The 27,471-nt window shown below is 44.6% G+C and overlaps 1 protein-coding gene across 1 annotated transcript in view; it reads right to left on the bottom strand.

Moving 5' to 3' along the window:
• Window positions 1-27,471, bottom strand: part of doc2b (double C2-like domains, beta) — a 63,583-nt gene that overhangs the window by 11,284 nt on the left and 24,828 nt on the right. The window contains exons 2-5 of the mRNA XM_061804421.1: window positions 17,665-17,744; window positions 5,594-5,668; window positions 3,637-3,746; window positions 581-707 (exon numbers count right to left, since the gene is read on the bottom strand). Coding sequence (XP_061660405.1) covers window positions 581-707; window positions 3,637-3,746; window positions 5,594-5,668; window positions 17,665-17,744 — 392 coding nt within the window. The remainder of the gene's footprint in view (window positions 1-580; window positions 708-3,636; window positions 3,747-5,593; window positions 5,669-17,664; window positions 17,745-27,471) is intronic.

The raw sequence follows: 27,471 nt of genomic DNA on the forward strand, positions 1-27,471 counted from the left end.
ATTGACAAAGTGGACTCTGATCATTTGGTTCAGTGACCGAAGTAATTGAAATCATCGGAAACACTGCGGACTCAAATGATCTGGTTGTAGAATTTGTCAAATTGGCCAAACTGGGGGGGAAAAAAACCTCATCTCATCCTAAGATTACAAAAATCTAGAGTTGAAGACTGCCCCCAAAAAATTACTCGCGTCACATAGTTTGTTCATTACTGAGGGTTTGTTTAGCCCTTTTTTCAATCTTTGGAACGAACGCCCACATCATAGACCTTGTCTGGAACTTGACGACTGCAACAAGGGCTCAGGTGGACGCCATTAAATTAAAGTCTCGGTTCAAAATAAAAAACACATTTTCTTAAAATTGGGTCTTGAGGGAGGTCTCTGTTGTGGGGTGAAAACAGTGTCATGCCAAACTTGCTGAACTAATTGAAAAGCACAGCAGGCGGCCTCCTTTGTTCAGGTGCACGGTCCGACGCGTCATTTTTACTTTGATCCATTTATTTTTAGAAAAGTTATTAAAAGTACCCCGACAGTGACTGACATTTATTTTTAAACAAACTGAGAAAAAAAAAATGCTACTTACAGGTAGCTGTTTCTCCAGGCAGTTGTTGAAGTTCTTCGTCTGGTTGGGCTTCAACTTTTTGAGGGGGATTCGAGTCTCACCAATGAACTCATTGTGGCGGAACTTATCCTCGTCGCACACCGAAATCCTGACGGGAGAGAAGAAGGAAAGACCGAAGACTCAAATGATTCCGTTCACGGATCAAGGTTACCGGAGTCTCGCTCGGAGGATGCGGCCGCTGCTTGAAGTTAGGGTACGGTCTGAAAACATACATACGAAGAGTCGTAGATTAATATGGGTGGGTTCGCCGAATCGAATCAGGGGACCCGTCAGAAAAAACGGATGATGCGCCTCACTGGCTCAAGTTAGCAGCATGATGCTGTACTGTGGTTGGCTGACTTGAATTATAGACTCCCCGATTGATTCGATTCGCTGATGAGGGATATTGGACTCGTTTGGTTCACTACCTTGAATTCACGGACTCAACGGAAACACCACCGAGTAAGATGATTCCGTTCAGTTTGCGGACTCTCAATTGAGTCGATTAGAGCACGCTGAGAAGATTCAGTTGTGCGATTGAAGCCGACTGCTAATTCGCTTCGAAGCACTCCGGGCTGAGCCGACTCGATTGAACGACTCGAATTCGCTTCATAATCAAAAAGGACCACGAGCTTCACATGTAACGCCAAGTGCATAATCACTCGGTATAATCCGCCATCGTAGGCACGTGGCCTACGCCAACCCCGTCTGCTTTTCCGTCGTATCGTGACCGGCATTATCGTGAAATGACAGGCAATGAAGCGACAGCAGAAACGACCACAACGACACACGCGGCAGTGATGCGCCGCCTGCCGCTGAATTCAATCTAGCCAAAGAAATGATGTGCGCTGTTCAAATGCGCGAGGGGGGTTCTCTCACCGCTGATTGTTAGTGAAAAGGCTTCGCGGGGGACGGCCGCGGCCGCGTGAGGACGCACACACACTCAGCACGTGTTTGCAGAGCGTTGATAAGACTGCACGAGTACAATTAACAAATTCACGGTCATCCTCGACAGCTCGTGGCAAATAAACGCAGGTTTAGTTCTGTGACTGTCGCGCATCGATTTCTAGCTGCAGTGAACTGCGGCGCGTAAAAATCTCAGATATAGCGAGACCATCCATCCATTTTCTTAGCCGCTTGTCCTCACGAGGGTCGCGGGGAGTGCTGGAGCCTAATCCCGGCTGTCAACGGGCAGGAGGCGGGCGGTGTACACCCTGAACTGGTCGCCAGCCAATCGCAAGGCACGTGGAGACAAACAGCCGCACTCGCAATCACACCTAGGGGCAATTTCGAATGTCCAATCTATGTTACATTTTTTTGGCATGTGGGAGGAAACCGGAGTAGCTTACGGCGATGCTACCTTGAGAACGCCAGATCTGGGAAGCTAAGCGGGTTCGGCCCTGGTCAGTGCTTGGATGGGAGACGGCTTGGGAATACCAGATGCGGTAAACTTCTCTCCTCGGCTATTTTATTATTATTAGATTTTATTTACAAATTATAATATTATATTACATAATATATAATATCATTATAATGTATAATAAATATAATGGTATATGATATTCTATATTAATTAATTATTTTATTACTATATTATTATATTATTTTATTTATTGCTATTTTATTTTACTCGGCCAGAGGGGTTGCGTCAGGAAGGGAATCAGGCGTAAAACTGTGCCAAACAAATATGAGTGGATCGAAGATGACACGCTGTGGCGACCCCTAACGGGACAAGCCGAAAGGAAAAGTAGAAGAAGCTGATCCGCCGGGGTAGCGAAACCATGCTTACCATTTTTTGGGGTTTTTACAGCTTTACCCCTTCCACATGCCTTAAAGAACTCGGAGCACGCGGCAGACGGAACACACAGTGACGAATTTATCTTCATCTCAAACTAACGAGCGACTCCGCAATCTCCAAATTCCTCCAAACAACGACTCGGCGATTTGAACGGAAGGACGCGAGATCGCGGATCGCCCTCCGCACGATGAAACGAATCTCATTAAGCTGGCGAGCCGTTCTTTTCTTTTAGGCGGCGAGTCGCGGGTTTATGCACAGCGGTGACGAAAACGGAATTCAACCGAGGGAGCCGCCGTTATTGCTTAATCGACATTTCGAGGGAACCGTACAGGGAAAAAGTACGGAGAACAAAAGACGGTCCAACTTTGGGAAAAGTTCCAAAAAACGCAGCGACGTCGTTATGCAAGGTAGAAAGTGTGACTTCACGGTTGGTTCTTCGCTCCTTTATTTTTAACCGTTATCAAGTGCCGCGAGTAGCTTACATAATCATATGCAGCGTGATCGGTAATGCGCAGCGGAGGATTTTTTTTTTCCTCTTTTTTTTTGTTGTCTCCATGACTTCCACCGCATTTGGAGACAAAAGACCGTTTAATAAGCGCAAAGAAAAATTATATAGTCCATGAATACAATCAATTTCAAAACAGATGGTGGCCAATTTTTATGACTTAGCATAAAACACGTCTTGTTGTCCTAAATTTTAACACACAAAAGTCAGTGTCGTTATTTGCACAGAGAAACTGGTTGGCGTGTCTTTCGCGAGCAGAATCACAAAAAAAAAAAAAATAAAGATCCGAGAAGGCGTGCTGGAAAAGGAAAAAGGGAAATCAGCCATTTTGAATTGAAGCAGCCATTTTCAGGTCATGTTTCTTCAAAGAGGAATTTGTTCAAGAAACGTCTGAAGGTTGCAATCGAACCTGAATCTCGAATACCAGTACGCCGATAAATTGTGCTTATTTGAAAATAATTTTTAATTTTGGTCTACGCACGTGCAGGGGAGCTTGGCGGCCAATTTCAAACAATTTCAATAAAGAAGCACCACGCAACAATTCCGTCAAATTTTGGAAAATTCAGCCCCGTAAAGCGGTTTCACTTAGCAACACGAAATTTGGTGGGGATCTCCGTTGGGAGTAGACCCACAAAAAAGTCTCAGGAAGCCACGCTTGAAAATTCACAGGAAGACCCCGGCAGCCAATTTCGTAAATGGTTTGATGGGCAGCCGCCCCCAAAAGCAAGGCCCTACCTGAGTGTTTTTCGGACCATGTCCTCATCGGTGATGCCGTAGTAGGTCAGCGTCTCGCTCCAGACGGGGTTGAGCGTGTTGCGCAGGGTCTTGGTTCGAAGTTTATTGGCCTGTGAGACAGACAGACGGACGGACGGACGGACGGACAGGCAGGCAGGTCGGCGTATTGAGCAGGAAGTGGGAAGCGGCGTCTCGATCGACTGGCGCCGGAGACGCTCCGGTCCTCGGGCGTCGCTTTCATTGACCCGCCGGCCAAATTATGAACAGTTCCTTGACTATGCGGGGAAACCCCCCAGCTGTGAGTAATCAATACATTCTGAACAATAAATTGAATTGATTTCCCGCTAGTTTGGTACGGCTTGTAAACTTCAATTTAAGGGGCCCTAAATACCCTCCGCGTACTACTTTTCTTGAGGTACTTACTGTATGCAGTACTATGCTACAACTGCAACTGTTGCTTGAGCTTCCACTATTTCTTTGTGATAATATTATGAGAATAACATTTGATATTTTTGAAAAAAAAAAAAAAAAAAAACAAAAAAAAACAAAAGCTGGTTATTTTTTTTTCATTATATAAAAAGACAGTGGATAGAGTTGTATATTTGGGAACAAGGTATTATTTTAAATAATATAGTAATATTATTTATAATATTAATTATATATAATGTAAAATCCTGTAATATATAATATAATAATATTTCATGATTAGAATGTTAATAAAGTTAAACATTTTCAAATGTAAAGTTGTGTATTTTTGAGACTGAAGTTTGATATTTTTGAAGTTAAAAAAAATCATGCAGAATGTATTTCATAACCGGAATGCTGGTTGACTGATTTAAAAGCTGTAATAATCCAAGTCATGTATTTAAAACAATTATTTTATGTATTTTCAATCAAAAAGGTTGTATTTTATGAAGAAAAATATGTAGATATTTTAGTTACAATATAATGGTACATTTTAACTGAAAAAAAAAAAAAATTTTTTTTTTCCAAGATATCGTTTATATTAAATTCTAACCATACAAGAATAAGTATTTTCTTAAATTAAGTACTGTATATTCAATGTAAACCTTTCCAACGTTGAAGTTGAAATCTCCCAGCAATAAAGTACATTTTCAAGATAAAAATTCACATTTTTGGACGACAGTTGTGATGTTACAAAGATTATGTCATAAATGTTTAAATAAAAATATAAAGTCACAGTCAAAGTTGACTAATTTGTTAGCTAAACGTAGCATAGGTTTGAGATGAAAGTTGTATTATCAGAAACATTTTCCCGAAAATATTCAAAATTTGAAAAGTTCTTGGAAAGCGCTTTGGGGGAAAAAATTTGTACTTGTCAATGAGGTGTCGGTTCGGTGTGGGTTTTTCACAGACTCGTCAAGGCCCTTCACGCACAATTTGGCGACGACTTCCTGCCGCCTCGGGAAGCCACGGCGGGTTCTGGCTCCGAGTCTCGCCAGACGGAGGCGTTTCCCGGGCTTTCCCGCGTCCCGCCGCCAATCGGCCTAATCACTGTCAGGTTGAGGGTTTGAGAGGCTCAAGGTGATCCCCGGCGGATGCCGGAGCACCTTGACGCGACCTTTGCACCGGGATGCGGTAGCTGAGCGGGCTGGCGCCGCAAAATTCAATTTCGACAGGAAAATTCACTTATTGGAGCGCGCCGTTCTTTTGTCTTGGCGTCAAGTGGCGAGCGAGTCAACTTGAGATGCCTTTGTCAGTATTTGTCTTCAAAAAAAAAATCCCCAATCATTTACAGATAAAAAAATATATGTTTCGAATGATGCATAATCAAGAAAAAAAGTTCAAAAATTGTAAAGTTTTTATATTAAAGAAAGAAATGAAGTTCACAAAAAAAAAAAGCGGGTATGTGTGATTTCCAAAAATACGTAATATTATGACAATAATAATCTTCTATAATAATCTTGTGCTATTTCTTGAAGAGGTGAAAACATACTTTACTGGCACCGGGCAGGAGGTGAAGTTTGACGTACGGGTCCGAAAGCCCGTTGTGATCCATTGGCTTGAGCCCCTGCCCAAAAAACAAATAAACAAATAAATAAATAAAAAATAAGAAAATGAGGTATTAAAATGCTCTCCAATCAAGTGAGCAAACAGTTACATTCCAATTTTCTGTTGCGGAAGCTTCTAGCACAGCTAATTTGTTTTTGATCCCACAGCTTTACAGCCCCTGTTTTAATTAGTTCTTGTGAGGATTTTCTTTTTTTTTGTTTTAAATCCTTTTTGTCCCCCCCATCCCACACCCATCCCAACGCCATCATCTATTTCCGACGCGAAACAGGCCCCCGGTCAAAATAGACGGCGGAAATGTTACGGAACGCGCCCCCGCCGGGTTGCCGACGCGGCGTTGATGAAATGCTGCCGACGGTGGGGGCTCGCTCGGTGGCCATGTGAACAGAAGGACGGTAGGAGGGAAGAACGCCGCCGAGTTGGCGGCCATCTTCCGGGGCAATAAGTTGATGATGATGAGAAAAAAAAAAAAAAGAAAAAAATTACTTCAGACCCCTCCACGTAAAACGCGGACCCCCAAAAAATATTAATAAATAAAAAGAAAATAATGTATTTATTTTTTCACCATTAAAATGTTACATGCTGTCTTGCTGGACTTCTGACCTCAGCAATTCACCCATCCATCCTCCGCTTATCCTCACAAGGTGTCACAGGAGAGCCCGGAGCCTATCCCAGCTAGCTTCGGGGCGAAAGGCGGACTACGCCCTATGCCCATCGCTGGGCGGGAATCGATCCCACGCTGCCGGCACCAAAGTCCGGCGTGTGTAACACGACACAACCTTTAGCAATTCATGAAATAACTCAATTAATTCATTAGTGAATACTTCGAAATGTTATCCATCCATTTTCTTTGCCGCTTATCCTCACGAGGGTCGCGGGAGTGCTGGAGCCTATCCCAGCCGTCAACGTACACCCTGAACTGGTCGCTAGCCAATCGCAAGGCACATCGAGACAAACAGCCGCACTCACAATCACACCTATGGGCAATTTAGAGTGTTTGATTAATGTTAGATGTTTTTGGGATGTGGGAGGAAACCGGAGTGCCCACCCGGAGAAAAGCCACGTAGGCACGGGAAGAACATGCAAACTCCACGCAGGCGGGACCGGAATCGAACCCGGGTCCTCTGAACTGTGAGGCCAACGCAAAAGCAAAGAAACCAAAAGCAGCTGATGCACCGTTCCGCCGAAATGCGATTTGAATTTAAATGATTCAAATTACACAATTGATGTCAAATTTGCAAAGTATGGCGCGAGAGCACAGGTGTCAAACTCAAGGCCCGGGGGTCAGGTCTGGCCCATCATATTATTTTGTGTGGCCTGCAATGGCAAACCATGTTTTTACAGTAACTTGAACAGGTAAATGTAATAAAAATGAATATTTACAGAAAACAATAATGTATCCCTCTAAAAGACTGCATTAAACTGAAATATGAATTTGTCAAGATGAATGCACGATGAAAACTACTAATGACATTAAACTGTGATTTTTTTTTTTCTTTTGGAACAAAGCGGTAATTTTTTTTTCTTCGTGTGGCTTTGCCATTTGTGTTTCATTTAACGAACAGAAAGAATCCAAAATAAATATTCACTGGCCAATCCAATTTGCATTCCCTCAACGGGCCTCGGATGCCTTTTGATACGAAAACTTGACTGACGTCCGACTGAAGTGACACGCGAGAAGAAGTAAATAAACCCGACAACTTATTTGAAATTTCTTCCACGGGAGTCTCGCCGGGAGACGCCGAATGAGAAACGTCGGGCGGTCGAGATGGGGGAGCCAATTTACAAGCTCAATCTCGGCGTCAGCCGTGAACCCCCCCCCCCCCAACTGCCCCCCGCATCTCGGCCGCCGCCTTATTTCCTCTTGTTTGCCGACTAACTGAGCGCCCCGGAGGAATTATCATCCCCGCCGTACGTCCCAAACAGATTTGATTACGGCGCCGTTGGATGATATCGGTGGGAAGTAACCAAATACTTTGTCACTGTACATAAGTCGATTTTTCAGGCGCAGCTACGCCTTGGGATACAAGTGCCTTGCCTCAGGAGTTCTGTCTTGAGATACAAGCAAGGTTTTGAGATCCTGTAAGGGTGCCCTTCAAAGTCCTGACTCTAGACGGGACCAGTACACTTAAGTGTCTAAATTCTTCTTCTATTTTTTTACTATCACTTACTGCATGGCAAGAACTTGAATCAGTACTTCAACTTGTACCAGCGTCACCGCTTTTACATGTCATTACTCCAACAGAGGCACAACGCGCCTGTCTTCCAAGTTTTAAGAGGTGGGCCCTGTGATGGATGAGCTACTTTTGCCTTGACCGGAGTGTTGAAGGGAAAACTCCATCGGCGCACACTTTTGGACAGTCCATCGACGGTAATCAGCCATTCGTCAGAAACGGCCGAGCGTGGCCAAAAGGCAGATGGCCGACGTGCATCAAAATGTCGGACTCGTGCGTACTCGATCCTCGCTGTCGCTTGGAAGAAAAAGGAGGAGGAGAAGGAGAAGAGGGAGAAGGAAATGAAGAAGGAGGAGGAGGCGGAGAAGGAGGAGAAGAATAAGAATAAGAAAAAGAAGAAGGAGAGGGAGAAAGGGGCAGATGGACGAGGAGAAGGAGAAGAAGAAAAACAAGGCATAGGAGAAGGAGAAGAAGGAGTAGAAGGAGAGGAAGAACAACAACAACAACAAAAAGAAGATGAAGAACAAGGAGGTGGAGGAAGAGAAGAATAAGAAGAAGAAAAAGAAGGAGAGGGAGGAGAAGAAGGACTAGGAGGAGGAAAGGAGAAGAAGGAGAAGAAGGAGGAGGAGTAGTAGGAGGAGAGGAAAAAAAGAAAAAGAAGAAGGAGAAGAAGAAGGGAGAGAAGCTGAAGAAGAAGAAAGAGGAGGAGGAGGAGAAGGAGAAGATGAAGAAGATGAAAAAGATGAAGAAGATGAAGAAGAAGGGGGAGGAGGAGGAGGAAAAAGGGAAAAAGAAGGAGGGAAGGAGAAGGAAGGGAGAAGATGAAGAAGGAAGAGGATGAGGACGATGATGATGAGGAGGAGGAGAAGAAGAAGAAGAAGGAGAAAAAGAAAAAGAGGAGGACGAGGAGGAGGAAGAGAAGGAAAAGAAAAAAGAAAGAAGAAGAAGGAGGAAGAAGAAGGAAGAGAAGCGAAGAGGGAAAGAGGAGGAGGAAGAAGGAGAAGAAAAAGAGAAGCTGAAGAAGATGAAAAAGATGAAGAAGGAAGGGGGAGGAGGAGGAGGAAAAAAAGAGAAGGAGAAGATGAAGAAGAAGGAAGAGGATGAGGATGATGATGAGGAGAAGAAGAAGACAGAAGGAGAAAAGAAAGAGGAGGCGAGGAGGAGGAAGAGAAGGAAAAGAAAAAGAAAAAGAAGAAGGAGAAGAAGAAGGAAGAGAAGCTGAAGAAGAAGAAAGAGGAGGAGAAGAAGGAGAAGATGAAGAAGATGAAAAAGATGAAGAAGATGAAGAAGAAGGGGGAGGAGGAGAAAAAAGAGGAGGAGAAGGAGAAGATGAAGAAGAAGGAAGAGGATGAGGATGATGATGAGGAGAAGAAGAAGAAGAAGGAGAAAAAGAAAGAGGAGGAGGAGGAGGAAGAGAAGGAAAATAAAAAGAAAAAGAAGAAGAAGAAGAAGGAGTAGGAGGAGGAGGAGGAAGAGGAGTAGGAGGAGCAGAAGGAGAAGAAGAAGAAGAAAAAAAGAAAAAGAAAAGAGTAGTAGTGTAGGAGTCCGGGAGGCCCCTGGATCAGATGCCCCAGCCACCTCATCTGACTCCTCTCAATGCGGAGGAGCAGCGGCTCTACTCTGAGCCCCTCCCGGATGACCGAGCTTCTCACCTCACCCCATGCAGGATCTTGTGTGACCGACCATAGGTGAGGGTCGGAACATAAATGGACCAGGTCCGTTGAGAACTTCATCTTTGGGCTTAGGTCCTTCTTCGCCACAACGAAAGAAAATCTGCATCCGCCCGTCGATCTCATCCCAATCCTTTCTCACTCACGAACAAGACGGCAAGATACTTCAACTCCTCCGCCCGGGTCGGGGATCTGATCTGATCTGATCCCCGACCCGGAGAAGGCACGCCACCCTTTTCCGACCGAGGACCGCGGCCTCGGATTTTGGAGGTGCCGAGTTCCATTCCGTCCGCTTCCCACTCGGCGGCGAGCGTTGGAGATCGCGGCTCGATGAAGGCGACAGAACCGCGTCGTATGCAAAGGGCGGGGATGCCACCCAACCGGACCCCCTCGACCCTTCGGCCTGGGCCTGGAAATCCGGTCCCTAATCGAGAAGAGAAAGTGCAGCCTTGGCCTCTCACTTTTTGAAACCGAATTGGCATGCACGGTAAGTACTGAGCGCGTGCCAACGGCGTTTAACCTTGGCGGAGTTTTGCCCTCCACTGAGCGCCACGCCAGTCATCTGAAATTCATCTTGCTCAAACCGGGTGTGTTCCCGCACACACTTTGAACTCCCCGCATCGCTATCACCCCCTTCATCAGTGCGGCATACGTCTTCATCATCATATCCGACGCCAGGGCAGATGAGGCATCCGTCACGATAAATAACGGCGCCGTCGGCGGACAAAAATGGACTCAGCTACAAGAACTCTCATTCTGTACACCAGCAGAGGTACAGATAACTGTCTTGAAAAAAAGACAGATACAAATAGAAGTACTCCATTACTTGTGTGAAAGTAACAAAGTACAGATTTTGAAATGTGCTTCAGAGCGCCTCGTTGTTTGCCATGAGTGCACAAAAGGGGGAATGGCTGACTTCCCACTTTCGGGGACCGCTGATGTCAGCCGGAGCGCGATGTCAAAAAAGGGGTTAACGCTCGAGAATGGGGAAGGTTGATTTTTGTCGGGGTGGGGGTCGGTGGGGTTGGGGGTGGGGGCGCACCTGAGGTCTCGGATGCTCGACGCGAGACCCGAGTGATGGAAGCGGAGGGACGGAGGAGGCGGGTAATATGGCGAGCCGGACAGATGCGTCCAACTCATCACCGGGCGAGCGGCAGCGTTGATGACACCGCCGAAGAGGGAGGGGAGTGGGGGGGGGGGCGTTACGGCTCGGTGGGTCGCGTGGGGGGGGCTGGATGGAGTCGTTTGTTTTGCTAGGAAAACGCAGCTGCGCGCCGGGGACGAGCTGAGGTGGCGGCATAGCCGCAACGCCGGCAGGAGATCGCTTCAGCGGTTTATCCTCCGGACTTCCGGAATGTATTGCTGATTTTTAAGCACTTTTAAAATGAGGTTTTAATTTTTTTTTTTGCATGCACAGGGATTGAACATCGTTGCAAATAATCACAAAGCATTTGGAGCGTCCTACAGTTGCAACAACAACAACAAAAAAAATGTCTGACAAACGAGGTTATAGCCTGACTACATTGTACTCCTCCTGTCACTTGAACATAGTTCCGTTTCACCTAGATGCAGCTGGGAACAAAAACAATATTTTGATATTAGATGTGGTTTCAGTCCAAGCAGAAGACATTTTTTCAGCAGATAATGGAATAAATATCAGCAAATGTGCAGGAGTTCACTGTATACAGTGAGGTTGTGCACCCTAATAATACCATTGTGCCACAACATGCCAGCCAGCACCGATTTCTACTCCGAGATCCATCCATTTTCTTAGCCGCTAATCCTCGCAAGGGTCACGGGAGAGCTGGAGCCTTTCCCAGCTGTCAACGGGCAGGAGGTGGGCGGGGTAAACCCTGAACCGGTTGCCATCCAATCGCAGGGCACATAGAGTCAAATAGCTGCACTAAAAATCACACCTAGTGGCAATTTAGAGTGTCCAATTTATGTTGCATGTTTTTGGAATGTGGGAGGTAAACCGGAGCACCCGGAGAAAACCCGCGAGGGCACGGGGAGAACATACAAACACAACACAGGATCGAACCCGGGTCCTCAGAACTGTGAGGCCAACGCTTTACCAGCTGATCCCACCGTACCGCCCCATAACATCCACTGGATGCTAATTTTTGTTAGCTATATTATGGCTTTTCACATTATGCGTTAGCATTGAGCTAAGTTTAAAAAGTAGTTAATGTATATAGTTGGAAAAAGTAATAAAGAATTGGAAAAATTAAGTACAAAGCAAGAAAAAAAAAACATACAAGAACCCTCCTGTTAGTTGTTTTGTTTATTTTGTACACCAACTTACTGCATATTTAGCTTTTAAAAAAAAAGAAAAACTGTGCTGTGAAAAAAAAAATAAAAAATTATGAAATTGAACAGGAATGAGGGAGAGCCCTCTTTAAAAATATTTTTTAAAAAAGCGTGCATTTAGATAAATATTTTTCTAGCATTTAAAATGTGTCCGGCTTGATCCCCATACCGGGTGGGGGGGGGGGTGTCAATTGGACTCAAAAGACAAGACGAGGTCTAACATACACGGAGGAGAGGGAGGCGGTGAGGTTCGGTATGTTAAGGTGTGGAATCTCAATGAGGGAAATAAAGAGCGGGTTATGGGGGGGGGGGCAGGGGGGGGTGTCAATCAGGGTCCGCTGGGGCCTGCGGATGCTCGTGGAGATAAGACGGAAGGTTCGAAATCGAGGGTGGGCGCTTATCTGGCAAGGGCTTACCTTCTTGTACCTGGGAACAGGAAGCTGTTTTTTGTTGTGTATGGAACGCGGCAACACACACACGCATGAAAGCATGCAAAAAAAAAGAAAGAAAAAAAAGGAGGGGAGGAAAAGTCTCATGAGATAGAGAAACAAACAAAAAACATACATGAAAAGTTGAAAAATAACAATGCAGCTGCATAATAGATAGACAGAATTTTCTTTCCTATATTGCAGTGATTGTAATGTTAATTTGTTTCACAATTTAATTTACAAACTGTACACCGACATTCATCGGCAGCGTCATTTGTTGCGTGTTGTCCCATACAAAAACAAAATATGAACCACAAAAAAGAAAATATCGGTAGTTGTTGTTCTCGTTTTCCTATACTGGAGTCAGCGCTTAACCCAGTTTGCGCGTCACTTTGTCCGTGACGGACGACCACTTGCGGCCCATTTCGGGCTGCAGTTGCCACGGTAACAACATCGCTCACCCCGCAATATTGCCCGTTCTTATTGGTCGTCGTGTGGCGGCAGATCGGGTTTTAAATCAAAGCAAGAACACACAGGAGTGTTGCTGTACACCACACACAGCAAAGCGTAGTCCCTACCTCACAACTTTGCCCGAAAACGGATCGCACCACCTCACAACAACTTCGCCGTAAAAATCCCACCATCATCGGCAAGTTTTGCTCGGTAACTGATCAAATTGAGCAACCGAGAACAAGAGTGGGCTACCGACCAACTCCAGTTTCCAAGATTCCAATGTTTCCAAGACTCGGAGAGTAACTAGTGCAATTGCGCTACCGCACTAAACTTCTTCTACTTCTTTTCCTTTCGGCTTGTCCCGATTAGAGGTTGCCACAGCGTGTTCATCTTTTTCCATCTAAGCCTATCGCGTGCATTTTCCTCTCGAACACCCACAACCTTGTCACGAACCAACGGTGCAGGGGCGGACCCAAATGCAGGACTCCACGACGAGGACATGATGTTCAACGAGTTTTATTATAAACTAAAGTTCTGCACGACAACAGAGTCCAAAAGGCAGGATCCAAAAAAAATGAGAAACAATGTCCGATAACTAAAGAGCATAACAAAAGTGTGACTGGACTATAACGGCGCGCATATATTCAGTTTTTTTCTGCACTAACAATTTCAGAAATTAGAAAATATTTGTTTGCTTTGAGTTCCCAATACAGCAAGGGAACACTTTACATGTTTGATATTAAAATTGTGTTTTTGTGTTCTCAAGCTCAAGCAAGCGTGGGCGTGCAGGAAAAAACAAAAGGGAAAACCGCAGGAGGAAGAACCCGACGAAAAGACTGCAGCCGAGGCTCAAGGTAGGTTGTAGCGTAGGCAGCGAGGAATTAACAGGTCGTCCACCTTCCGTTCAATGCTGACACCGCGACTGACTCACGGATATGGAGAGGAACAGGTTTGCAAATGAATGAATAAAATAAAAATATAGTTTTTTCATTTTACAGGTCCATTCATGCAAACGCGCCACAGAACCAGGAATTTTTTAGTTGAAGAGTTTGTTTTCAAAACGAGACATAGGCTTTTTTTTCAGACTTACAAAACTCGCGCCAAAATTATCCAGCTCCGAATGGATAATTTTGGCGCGAGTTTCGTAAATCTGAAAAAATGCCTATGTCTCGTTTTGAAAACAAACTCTTCAGTTTTTGAAGCATGTAGCCAGTTTTTCACTTTGGCTGCGTGAAATTTGGGAAGCGCATGTCTACCAATCAAAAAGGAAGTCAGCCATTTTGGAGGAATTTTGTCCCCAAAATCAGTTTCCGTTGAGGAGCGTGAAATTCGGTACGCGTGTTAATCATAATTAAATTCACGAAAAAAGTTTCTAGAAGCCATTCTGGAAAAATGTACAGGAAATCTGCCATTTTTGTCAGACACTCCTATTTTAGGCTATTGTAGTTTTTGACATCCATTAAGAGGTTTTTGAAAATTGAGACACCAAAGCCTCTTTCACTTGGGAACATGAAATTTGGAAATGCTTTTCATCAAGAGGAGCCGTGCAAAAAAAAAAAAAAGCTTCAAAAAGCCAAGCCGTAAAATTAACAGCGAGCCTTCCGTCGCGGTTTGAAGTGGACGTTTCACGGTTCGGCTAGGCCAAGAAATTTTATTCTGATTGCTACCAAACTTGAACACCGGACGCCACTTAATTGCTTTCATCATTGTGTGCAGACAGACTTGCGATAATAAAACAAAAAACAACCTGTAAATTCCAAAAACTTCACAAAGAAACTTCGCTTAAAATGGACTGGAGAGAAAGAACCCTTGTTTTCCACTTCCTTGAAAACAGGTTCGATCCCTCCCCCACCGCACACGAAAACAACCCCCCCACCCACACCTCGATTTCGTCCGGATTTAATTAGCGCGACAAGAACAGAGCAAGGGAGCCCAGCGGGGGCGGCGTGCGTGTCGCCAAGGTACGATGCATTTTTTGCTCCTTGGCACACTGAAAGCCAGACGGGGGAGTGGAAATAACCTCATTTGTCTGAAAATGAAAAGGCGGCGGAGAAGGCAGGGGTGGTAATTGCTTTAATCAAGGCGAGTCGTGAAGGTAACATTTTGTGCCTTTGATACATTAGCATGTAAAAGAGGCGCTAATCGTTACGCGAGCCCGGCGTGTGCGGAAATCGCCAACGTCGGCCACATCGATTGAGTCCGGCGTACGCACGTTAAGTCGGACCGGTGTCCTTGTTTGACGGTTTCCTCGTTTTATCAAGACGACGGCCCGAAAAAACAAAGCATCTGGAAGACAGGCGCAATAAATCACCAGGCCCTGATGGCAGCTTGGCACGACCCAGGCTAAAGCCTGCAACGACTCGCAGGGGGAGAGACAAATGGAAGGCGGAGCTAGTAAAAGTATTCACCCTCTGAACTTTAGAACAACTACAAATACTTGTAGGAAAAAAAAGATTTAAAAGTAGAGTGCTGTTCGTTTATTTGTTGGCTACTGATGAGAACGATAACGCATTTAATGGATTGCCGCTATTTGAGGAATTTTTCTCAAAGTTCTGTTGATCAAAAAGTTTAGGACAAAATGTATATTTCTTGTGATAGACAAAGATAGTATCAGGTGTCCGCTGATAGTGTTTTATCTCCTTTATGATAAAACAGGGGAGTCGCTTCCAGACGGAGCTCTTCGTCATGTCGGTTGAGATGAATGCCGCACTCTGCAACACAAAAAGCGGTTTCACGCCTCAAAGTGTTTCTTCCCCATTGATAGCGGCGCTAGCGTCGAGCTAACGCGGCTAGCGAGGCCGCTGTTTGGACTTCAAGGAAGAAAAAAAAAAACGACGAGGACCGTGAGGACGCTGGACAGAGGAAAAACCACCTTCACCTTTCTTCACTCCTGCCTGGGGAAGCACCGCAGTGACATTGGGGTTTGAATTTCGTTTGCTTTGCCGGCTAGATTCGCTTTTCCTTGAGCCCTTAGCGTAGGTTAGCCTAGCTCATGTGCGCGGCGTGTACCCGTTTTGTTCAATTTATTTACTGAATGACTGAGTAAAGAGATTTCCTTTTCTAACCTTTATTTTGTTATTAAATGTTTGCGCTTTTTGTTCCATAACCAGGTGTATTATTTGACGATCTGCAAGTTTTATATGCTAGCTGGGTTATCTACATTCGTTAACCTTTACTCATAAAGGGAAATATTATTTCAGAGACTTTTTGATAGAGAATTAAATGCACAAGTAAGGAGTAAAGTTGTAATACACATTTAGAGTAATTACCATGGAGTTAATTTATTAGTTTCCTGCTTTGGAGTGAGGAAAGAACTCATGTGGCTAGCTCGTCGAAGTGTTTTATACTAGGGAGGCGCTAGATATGGATTTGAGACGGTGGCAACAGGAAGCAGAACTTGAGGTGGCAGAAATGAAGATGTTGAGGTTCTCGCTCGGAGTGAGCAGGTTGGGTTGGATTAGAAATGAGTTCTTTAGAGGGACAGTCAAAGTTGGATGTTTTGGAGACGAGGTTCGAGGGAGCAGACTTCGATGGTGTGGACATGTCCAGAGGCGAGAGAGTGAGGAAATTGGTGGGAGGATGTCTTCGATGGAGCTACCAAGGAAGAGAGGGAGCGGAAGACCAACGAAAAGGTTGATGGATGTTGTAACGGAGCGTTAGAGAGGAAGATGCACGAGATAGGCTTAGATGGAAAAAAGATGACACGCTGTGGCGACCCCTAACGGGAAAAGCCGAAAGGAAAAGAGGATTTTCCTTTCATGGTCTTAAGTTATTATGACGCGGATCTTTTGTGATGCGGAATTCTGGAACGTTCCAAGGAGTGCCTATATAAGGACGAGAGAGAAAGACCCTCAACGGGGCTTCTTAGCACCGCACCGCCGGGCCTTCTGCCTTTTGTCTTTGGACATTTCTGGAACATTCCTGCACTCGGAATATTCGCCGGAAAGAACATCGGCCTGTTCGGGAACATTCGTTCGACGTTGGTGACTCTTCGCCGTTTGGCTCGACTGCTCGGTTTTTGAACTCCTATTTTCCGTTAGCTGTTTTATCGTGTCTGTTTTGTACTGTTTGTGATTAAACTTTGGCCTTGCATAGCAAGTTTTCAGCAGTACGCGTTGATTTGCCATCAAATATGAATCTCTTGAAAATTCAGCAAGTGAAGCAACATGAAGACGGCTCAACAATTCCTAAATCTGTCGCCTGCATTTGCTCTCCCCCCTCCTCCTGCTCCCCCCCCTTTTTTTTCTTACTGCGACTATTACTAAAAGCATACGCTTTCAGAAATAATTAGTGCCTGCTGAGGCAAAAGGCGACGCAAACGTCTTTCCCGGCGCGGGACGTGTTAAGGTGCCGTTCCGCGACCGCGTGTAGGATGAAGAAATATTCGCGCGCCGCCGTATTAATATTGACGCCGGCGACATATTGAAAGCGTGTCCGTCGCATTATGCAAATGCGGCTTCGATTCCCCCGCTCTTGTTGTTTATGTATCAATAAAGGGAAAATGTCAGCAGTCTGTCACTGCCGTGAAATTAACATTTTCAATGGGTGATTGAGTTTCCAAATTCGGCGTCAAATCAAAAATGATGCCCATGTGAAAGGTTATTGGAACGGCGTGGACGCCTCTCTGATGCCCCCCCCCCCCTCGATTTTCTTAAAAATTCAAATAGGTGATTTTGACATACCTTTTATTGCCTTTTGAATCATGACTGGGACCTTACACAAGACCTTATTGGTGTTTTTTGCCCCCCTTCCAACTCTGAAATGGCTGCTTCAAACCAAAATGGCTGACTTCCTGTGTGTGTGTGTGTGTGTGTGTTTGTTTTAAATTATGCCTGTGGAGAAGGTTACGGTCACGTTATGGCATCACCTGACGTCTCTATTTTCATTTTCAACATGGAAAATTAGCAAGTTGATAACAGTTACAAAAACTACCTATAGGGGGCGAGGGAAGGGGGCGATTACCTTGGCTTTGTTAATGGTGCAGTGCAGAGCATTGTTCTCCTGGTCGTACAGCAAACTGAAGTCCAGCGTTCCCAGTGTGGCTGGAAGCAAAAATAATAATAATAATTATTATTATTATGACGCACAACAAAAATGAAACTTTGACTCTTTAAAGGTCATGTGTCATACCTGTAAACATTCTAAAATAGATATTGTAATGAAAAATACGTAACGTTATTCACTTCAATGTCCACACGAAACAATCGTCGTCCGCGCGCAAAGTTGCGGAATTCTCGTTCGACGTCCGAGCGGTCGCCATATTGGCCGCGTCGTCTGTTCGTGAGCGACGTTCGCCATTGAAAACACGCCGTGCCGCCTACGAGGGGACACGGAAGCTCTTTTCAAAGAAGAGAACATCTCACAATCGAGTGGAGTTCCTTTCGAGCCATATTTAGATGATGTGCGGATCACATCTAACAACAGACACCCAGACAGTATGTCCGGAGCTGTGCTCAGAGCCAACGGCTACATCGACACATGGAGCAACCCTGACTTAGGTGCGCAGATCTTTTGTTACATTCTGATGGGATAACCCCCGCCAAACTATTTTTTTTTTTTTTTTAGTAGCTGTCTACGCACCTACCTGTCATTTGGAACCCACAAAGCTCTTGTCCTTTGCACCCGTGCAATCCATTTTTCACGACGAACCGGGTCTTTTTTTAAAAGTATGAAGAACGAATCCATCCTCACGAGTGTTCGAGCAATATCCAGCAACTACAACGAGCCGCCATTTTGGCTGACACGAAGGAACAATGAGCTAAAACCAGTATAAACGTACGAGACCGCCTGAGTGCGCTACTGCCCTGGACGTCACTTCAAAACAAATCCCTCGAGAGGATTTTCATGGCGGGAGTGACAAAAAGACATATACGTCAAAATCATGTTGCGTGGTGAAAAAATGGATGGGTCCATTCCGGCTGCAATTTTTTTCCATGAATAACGTAATAAAAATCATGCATTTCACGACAGTAGCACTTTAAGCTGTTTTCTTCAATGGTGGGCTAAATTGAATCCCGTTCCGGCCGTGCTTGAAAAGCCAAAAAAAGGGAAAACATAATTTGCTAGCAATTAAACGGACGACAAATTTGTTGAAATGGTTTGGTCCGAATTGGTGAAACAGTGAGGTTTGAAAGGTATGAAGTTCTGAGGACCGATCAATCCCGGCCCCCGCCCGCGTGGAGTTTGCATGTTCTCCCCCGTGCCGGTGTGGGTTTTCTCTGGGCACTCCGGTTTCCTCCCACATCCCCAAAAAACATGCATTCATCTAAAAAAAATCAACCGAATATGGACAGTTACGTAAAAAAACAGCATCCAACAAAACAATACTGGTTGCCTTGGCGACCTGGCTTCTTCTTCTTCTTCTTTTTTTTTTTTACACTTAGTGAAGGTCAATGATGTTTTTTTTTGAGACACATTCAGTGCCACAATCATTGCAACGGAGTAAAAAAACACGCCGGCCCGAGATGAAGTCATGTAATGGTGATGTGTTTTTGCAGCTTCGACGAATCTCTGAAAGTGAAAACTGGGAGAAAGTCGAATGAAAGCCAAAGGAAAAAAAAAACAGAAAAACGACACACCTCGTCGGTCAATTTGCCGGCGTTCTGAAATGCGGCGCTGGTGCTAATTATGAGATGAAAACAAAAGAAAGACACAGGAAGAACTTGGGGGGGGGGGTGTTTCCTCACATTATTGCAGAAACAAGCAGATCGGATCTGATTCCTCCATTGTGTGTGTAGGGAGGGTGGTGGTGGTGGTGGTGGTGGTGGGGGGGGGTTAGAGGGGGTGTGCGTTTCCCAGCAGTGACGCGCCTCCCCGGCAACCTTTTTCTGATTGGGGTTGGCGCTTTGACCCTTCGGCTAAAAGGTCAGTTTTCCCTCCCGACATCTCGTTACCGAGCGGAAGGAAGAAGGTAAAATAAAACTTGGACAAGCTAACAGCGGTTTAGCTTCAAGTCGACCTAGCGTAGCCCGCTTCCTGTGACTTTTACGAGCGTCTACTGTTGACAGAGAATGGCTACCAAGTAAGTGTAATGAGCTTTTGGGGGGCAGTATTTAAACAATATAAATCCAGGCCAAAAGGACTTTGAGACAGCCCCTTCGAACCAAAACGGCAGACTCCCTGTGTCTTCATCAACATTTTTTAAGGCGCTACTCATGATAAACGTGCCTACCAAAAGCCTCACGGGCTGAATTGTGGTTAAAATGAACGCCAAACCCCAAATGGTGGACTTCCTTTGTAATGTCAGTTTTGTAGGTTTACTCATGATAGAGCACGGCAGCGCATTTCATGCATTTTCCAAACACCGCAGGGGTCGGAAGGCAGGGAAGCCGCGGGACGAGGCCGCCTTCGCGCCGCAAAGCGACGCGTCTCCCTTGTCGCATCGTTTCATGTCACCTTTCGCGGTGGGACGGAACGCCATCAATGGCAGCTGAAGTTGGCGGGGAGCGCGGAAGACTTCTGCTAGCTGTTGCCGACGGTGAACGGGCCTCAGTTAACAGCATTGCCCCCCCCCCCCTTCCCAACCCCATCCAGGAAACCACCGCGAGTTTCTCCTTTCGCTTTTGTCATTCTGTGGCCAAAAAATTTGCATTATTCGGTTGTTAGTTCAGGAGGTCGCAGACTACTTCCTGGGCTTCGGTCTCAAGCTCGTGGGTAAAATGTCGCCCCATCCTAGGGAAGTCAACCCAGGACACGTGAATCATTTCCCGAGTCCCGCTCTCAGGTTAAAAATGGCTTCCCTGCACCTGAAAAAGTCAACCCGAGAGAGTGCGTACACACTTTTGCGGGCGTGAGGCGCTCTGGAAAAAAAAACAAGTGTTGCGTTTGTCTGTGCCAGGCTCCAATGAGCAATTTGCTTGCGCGCGTCGTCGCAGCATCCCATCACTTCCTTCTCATTAGCAGGATGACACGTTCTGTTAAATGAAACAAACAAACACACACACAAAAAAAAATGGTATTTGTTTTGGTTATTACCAAAGAGACAATTTCAGACAGACAGCAAAAGTGAGTTGTTTGGGAATTTGTTCAACAGCCAGACGGCGCACACTTGACACAACAATCTGGTGTTGACCTCCGGGGGGCTTCTATCAAGAGGCGAAATGGAAAAATGGGGGTCTGATGTGTCAGAGGCGCTTATTCCCCACCCCCGACCGTGGGGGTGGGGGTGGGGATGATTCACACATTTGCATCGAGATCAGGAATTAAATGTGTTAGCATTCTGTTCTGTTTCCTCACATCCCCTCGTCATTATTCAGAAATATGGTTTGAGGGGTATGGATCAGAAATAATTGCGCTACTTGTATAATCATTTGTATATATAATTGATTGATGTGTCGTCATATATCTTTGACATGATTAGGATGATAAATTGCGGCGTACAGGAGACCAAAACCTGCCACAAATGGGAAAAAAATCGAGGGAATTTGCCCCCCCCCCCGCTAAGGTTTAGGATTGCATAAAGATGCCAGAAGACAGCACGAATGAAGCTCTTGAACTCACTTCGAAACAGTTCCCCTGGCACCAAGATGTCAAATGATTGGGTTTTTTGTGGAAATGAAGCTCCTCAAATCACTTCAACACAAGACGCCGCAAGATAGCGTATTACTGGATCTAAACCTCGAAATGAGCCCGTTTCAAAGTGCTGTCTGATGCAAAAAAGAGCCACTGCCACCCTTGGGGGAGGGCGTTCAGGACCAAACCCTGCCACGAAACATCAAAATCCACAAGTAGTAGACTCCTCCAAACGGGTTTCGCTGATGCAGTCTCTTCGCAGATATTCTGTGATGAGTGCGCAAAAAAAAAAAAAAAAAATCCATTGCAACTTAAAAGTATAACACAGCTATTCAGTTTGTGGCATTTTGCGACGTGATTCAATGAGTGAGGGACGACTGTTTTTTAAATCCAACGGCACAATTCACATACGTACCGTAAAAAAGGAGAAGCCACTGGTTTCTTTTAGGCAGCACAAGGAACTTTTTAACAAGGACGACTCTCTTTTTGCTAGTTTACCTTACCCCCCGCCATCCACTCTTAAAGGACGTACACTCATAATTACAAATGTTACAGTACTTACGCAGCCCGTCAATGTGTTTTTATAATGACAGCGTCTACCACCGCTGCTTTAGTTAGCAAAATGGTCTGGGCAACGTAGAGCACAGACGAGCTAGACGTGCTGCTTGTGTTTAGTTTCGATATTAATGGAGAAAGTTAAAAAAGAAATGCTGTCGTTTTAAGATGCAATGAATGCCGGAGTGAGTGAATAATTGAAGAAAAACTGGTTAAAGTGGACGAGATTTTCTCTTTGCCGAGTAGGAAGAGTCTGGTCTGAAGCCAAAGTAGAACGTGCAGGATGAGACGGTGTGTCATTCTAATAATCCACCTGATCCAGGATGAAAGCGCAGACAATACAGTGCACAAAAAGTTTTTAAATATAGGAGGCAACAAAACATTAACCTTAAAACGTCATCGGTAGCTCACAACAGGCTGGCTGGTTGAAAAGTAGATCTTGGGGTAAAAAAAAAAAAAAAAAAAAGTCTGGGCACCCCTGATCTCGAAAATCAGCATGTGTACAATTTTTTTATTTTTTTATTTCCACCACCATCCCTGATTTAACCGAGGGTACAAATTTGATCGGCAACTCCCCGTTGAGTTTATTTGCAGGTTTTGAGGGGGGGCGGCTTCTGGTTTTGAGGGGGTGGGGGGCAGTGGTTGTTAGCGCCTGCACTGAGAAGCGAAATATACTGGCAGCCAAAGTCACAGAAAGGACAAATCATCTGAAGGCGAATTCATAAATTCTTCAGATCTTTCCTGCCACATAACTGAACGTGACGTGTAAAATCAAAAGCTTTTTGGCGCGGAGTCCGAGGAAATTACTTTGCATCTGCCCGCGTTATTGATGCAGGATGGAAGTCCGCTGATAATAATCCACGTTAGCCCTCATTGGCTATCCTAACCTTTGATCCTCTGACCTGTTTTAAAAACAATATCTATAGATGCACGTCTGTTTTAATGAAAGTAAGAAAAAAAAAGGTCTTGGTTGGTCTTGTGGATTGTTTGCCACCCTGTCTCTCCAACAAATTATTTCTGGACTGGCGTCGTCGCAGCATATAGAAAAATAAACTTTCATCGCTCTCGAGTGTCGATTTGCGCCTGCTTTTTTCAGGGCTGGTGCGATTGTGACTCATCTGCGGTCGTCAGCAGAGAGTTGGAGAAGTGCTTCATCACCTCTAAAGCTTCTAAAAATATCGGAAACGTTAGAAAGACTGTTGTTCAGGATTGAAACGGCCACGGAAGACACCAGAATTGGACCTCCTCAAAAAAAAAAAAAAACATCACTCGCAACGGGAAGTTGACGAAAAAGCTGTTTTAGGCTGCGTCGCGTTTGAAAAGTCACCAAAGTGCCTGCTGCTCTGCTGCTTCCGGTCTACATTTGCTCAAGGGTCCTTTTCCAGTAAATCCACTGATCTAGAAAAAAATAAATAAGACTGGATAGCTCATTGGCCACCAAAACTGAAGTCGCCATCCGCCATCTTGATACTCCCAAAACAACCACGCCGACCTGTGCGTTAATCGCCGGTTTCGTAAGTTAGAAAGATTTACTTTGACACCGTTAAAGTTTGTTTGTAAAATGTTTTTTTTCCATTTTCTGATGAGCTTAATTCACTTGAACAAAGTTTTGTTTACGGATGTTCACTCTCTGCTTCAGCTTTACAGGCCGACGCTTTTTCGCAAAAAAGCGATTTCCATCAGTGGATAAGCAAGAAAACACATTTTCTGTCAAATGATTTGATGAATTTCATAATACAAAACTCTGCTGATTGAATTTGATTTTCAAATGCGAGGAAACAAGTTGATATTTTCTGTCTGAAATGGGACGTCGGGGAGACTACAAATTAACTTTTAGCGTTTAGCATGTCTTTTCCCATTGCGAGTCCTTATTTCCGAAAATGTATTGAACTGATTGACTTAAAATTTCATGTTTTTATGACAAAAAAATGCTTAGTTTTTTGCTATGTTATGGTAAAAGTTAACATGTCACACGGAAATCGGGCCCTAGGTAATATGCAAGGTTTCTTGCTAGTCACGGTCTTCTACGACCACGACACGACCGGTTCTAATTCTACATGCCAAACTTTGAGGAAAAATGCCGCCATAATCCAACCTGTAAAGTGTGTTCTCCAAACTGGTTGTGTGAGCTTGACATTTTTTCAGTTGTGGTAACATGAAGGATTTTGAATTCGACTTGGTAAGCCAAAAAAGGCAAAGTGTAAAGGAAAGACATACAACACCGTGACAAGCAAGAAAGCGTGCATATCATCTAGGTCCCGATTTCCGTGACATGCTAACTTTTCCCAAAATACGCTGTGAAACAGCATTTTTTTTGGCCATAAAAACATAAAATTTGAAGTCAGTCAGTTCGATATATTTTCGGAAATAAGGACTCGCAATGGGAAAATACATGCTAAATGCTAAAAGTTCATTTTTAGTCTCTGCAATGTCCTATTTCAGACAAAAAATTTCAACTTATTTCCTCGCATTAGAAAATCAAATTCAATTTGCAGAGTTCTATATTATGAAATTCATCGAAAATTTCACAGAAAATGTGTTTTCTTGCTAATCCACTGATGGAAGTTTGGGAAAAATTTTACATCGCTTTTTCGCCTGTCAAGGTGAAGCAGAGAGTGAACAACCGTCAACAAAACTTTGTTCAAGTGAATTAAGCTCATCAGAAAATGAAAAAAAAAAAAAAACATTTTACAAACAAACTTTAACAGTGTCAAAGTAAATCTTTCTAACTTACAAAACCGGCGATAAACGCACAGGTCGGCGTGGTTGTTTTGGGAGTACCAAGATGGCGGATGGCGACTTCAGTTTTTTTTAGATCAGTGAGTAAATCCCATTAAAATAATCGCAGCATTCGACGACGTGCTCAGAACTCGACGACCGGGAGTGATTTGCCTGATGAGCGTGTAAGACAACAGAGTTTGCTGGATCAGAATTAGACACTGTATTTTATAACGTCACATAACGTAGATTCTACCAGAGACAAGTTCTTTGTGTGTATTTAACATACAAGGCCAATGAAACGGATTCTGATCAAGGATGTCGCGCTGCAGTACCACCAAAATTGAGAGTTTTTGGCAAGAAACAACTTGGGATCCATCAATACGTCATCATATAATATGCATCTTGTTGTAATACATGTTGGAATAGTCACAACACCGCACTAGGAGGAATATTATTGGTTTTCTGCGAGTAAATCATATACCAATCACACTCGACAGACACGAGTGTCTTTCCGCCGACTCTAAAAATACGCGCCCAGTGTCTATTTTTAATTAACAAGAGGCGGCAATCAAGCGGCCCGACGAGATTCGACGGGCGGGGGTCGCCGTTCATCAGGTGATCAAAACCGCAGCGCCGTCGTCTGTGTACGGTTGTTTTTTTTTTTCCGCCATCGTTCAGTCGTCACGGCGATCGAGGCCCTGACTGAGTGAGCTTATAAAAAAAGTGCTATGCATGAATTGCCTGACACTAAAGGTGTCGCCATGACAACTGAGCAAGATCCATAAAGTGTATTAAATGACAACAAGTGGACCTTGAGCTTGTGTCCCCCCAGAATAAAACAGTGGGGGGGGGGGGGGTTTAAACGGTACTGGTAATACGGCAATGGTGAGGGGGTTGCTGGGTTCAAGACGGTTCATCGGGTCTATGTCACGTGACACGTTGCAAGCGACATGGCAACACGTACTGTAGTGCGGAATTGCCGTTAGAATCACGTCAACGTCCGAGTGTCTACCATAATAGACTCCGCACGCCGCGCTTATTAACGCCACATCTTCCATGCGCGCACACGCCTAAGACGTGAGGCTATTATCATCATCATCATCATCATCATCATCATCATTGGGACAAAAACAATTTTAGAGTCCGATTTAACGATGTCACACCGAGCTTACCGTAAAGTTAGTGGATATTATTCCCATCCCTAATTTAAGATTAAACACAAAACAAAGAAAATTAACATGTGTAATTCACCAAACCACATAAATTAATGACAGTCCGATAACTGATTAGTTACACAATGCAAAACAAAACAAAACACAACAGCCAGTCCGGCAAAATGGGCTCTGTGTCACATGCCGTCAGACCCAAATGCAGGACTCCGAGACAAAGGCATAATGTCCAGTGGGTTTTATTCCAGAACTAGTGTCCGCACACGGTAACAGTGCAAACCTCAACATAAATACATTTTCAATTAAAATGCCGAGTGCGCAACAGCTGTGATTAGCACCAGAGGTGGCGCCGCCCCTCCTGGCGGTGCGCCAGCCCCGCTCATGAAATTCTGCCGTGGTAAGTTAAATAGGGTTAGGGGTTAATATCAGCTGGAAAGCATTGCCCTCACAGTTCCGAGGAACCGGGTTCGATCCCGGCCCTGCCTGTGTGGAGTTTGCATCTTCTCCTCGTGCCTGCGTGGCTTTTCTCCGGGCACTCCTGTTTCACCCCACATCCCAAAAACATACAACATTCATTGGACACCCTAAATTGCCCCAAGGTGTGATTGCGAGTGCGGCTCTTTGTCTCGATCTGCCCTGCGATTGGCTGGTGTACCCTGACAGCTGGGATAGGCTCCAGCACTACCTGCGACCCTTGTGAGGATAAGCAGCAAAGAAAATGGATGGATAGAAACAGATAATTGCGATACAAGCATGGTCATGATAAGACTAAAACCATTTTACACATTTTCATACACATTTCACCATGAGGGGTTTTTTTTTTTTGGTGCAAAATTCTTTCGACAAGAGTTAATAAAACATTTTTTTTTTAAAAAATGACTTGCTGCTAAGTGAGAAAGGTTCGTCGGGAACAGACTTGATGAGGTTCAAGATGAAATGCGGTGGGCAGAAAATGTTGTTTTGCATCGACAATATTTGCGAACGTTTCTGCCTTCGTCGCCGAAGGGCCCCGAAGGGCGGAACAGAAGGCGGCGGTGTGCGACAAGGGGAGGCCCGGGTCAATGCCAGGCAAGAAATAGTCTCAAGATGTGGGGTGGGTCGGGAAACAGGTTTGGCATCCTGTTGGGAGCGTCATTATTCACTCGCACCGGAATGGATGCAAGTGTCGCTCCAGGCTGTGAAATGGATGAGGGGACCGAAGGCGAAAATAATGCAAGAATGCGCACTCAAAAGGTGGCGTGCACTCCAGACCAGAGACCACCACCACCCTCACTCAAAACGTAAGCTTTCAGTAAACTCACGCTGAGCCACTTTCAAGTCCTTTTGCTAACCAAAACAGCAAAAATAAATAAATAAATAAATAAATAAATAAATAAATAAATAATCATCATCATAAAAAGCCTCCACCACAGCCGGATAGAGAAGAAAAGCGCAGAGAGTGACAGGAGAGGGCGCTATCTTGTTACCCGGCTGGACAAATGCAATCGATTAGTTCCAAAATGGACCCGAAGGAAAACATAGAAACCTTCCAATAAGTAGATTTGGCGTGAAACTGAATCAGCGTGATGGCCGGTTAGTGAACTGCGTAAAGTATAAAACAAAAAGGCTCGGATTTATAAGAAAGCAGAAGTTACTCTTTGGCCACGCGGACAAAAGAGGGCGGGGCAAGCATTGGTGAGCACTTCAATTAAAAAAAAAAAAAAAAAGTAAATAAAAAAAATACAAAACTAATGATGGATCTATTTGAAGTATTTTTTCAACATACACTGTTTTTTTTCTACTACAAAATAAACAAAAAACGAAACAAAACACT

This window comes from Syngnathoides biaculeatus, chromosome 18, assembly GCF_019802595.1.
Source record: "Syngnathoides biaculeatus isolate LvHL_M chromosome 18, ASM1980259v1, whole genome shotgun sequence".
Taxonomy (NCBI): Eukaryota; Metazoa; Chordata; class Actinopteri; order Syngnathiformes; family Syngnathidae; genus Syngnathoides; species Syngnathoides biaculeatus.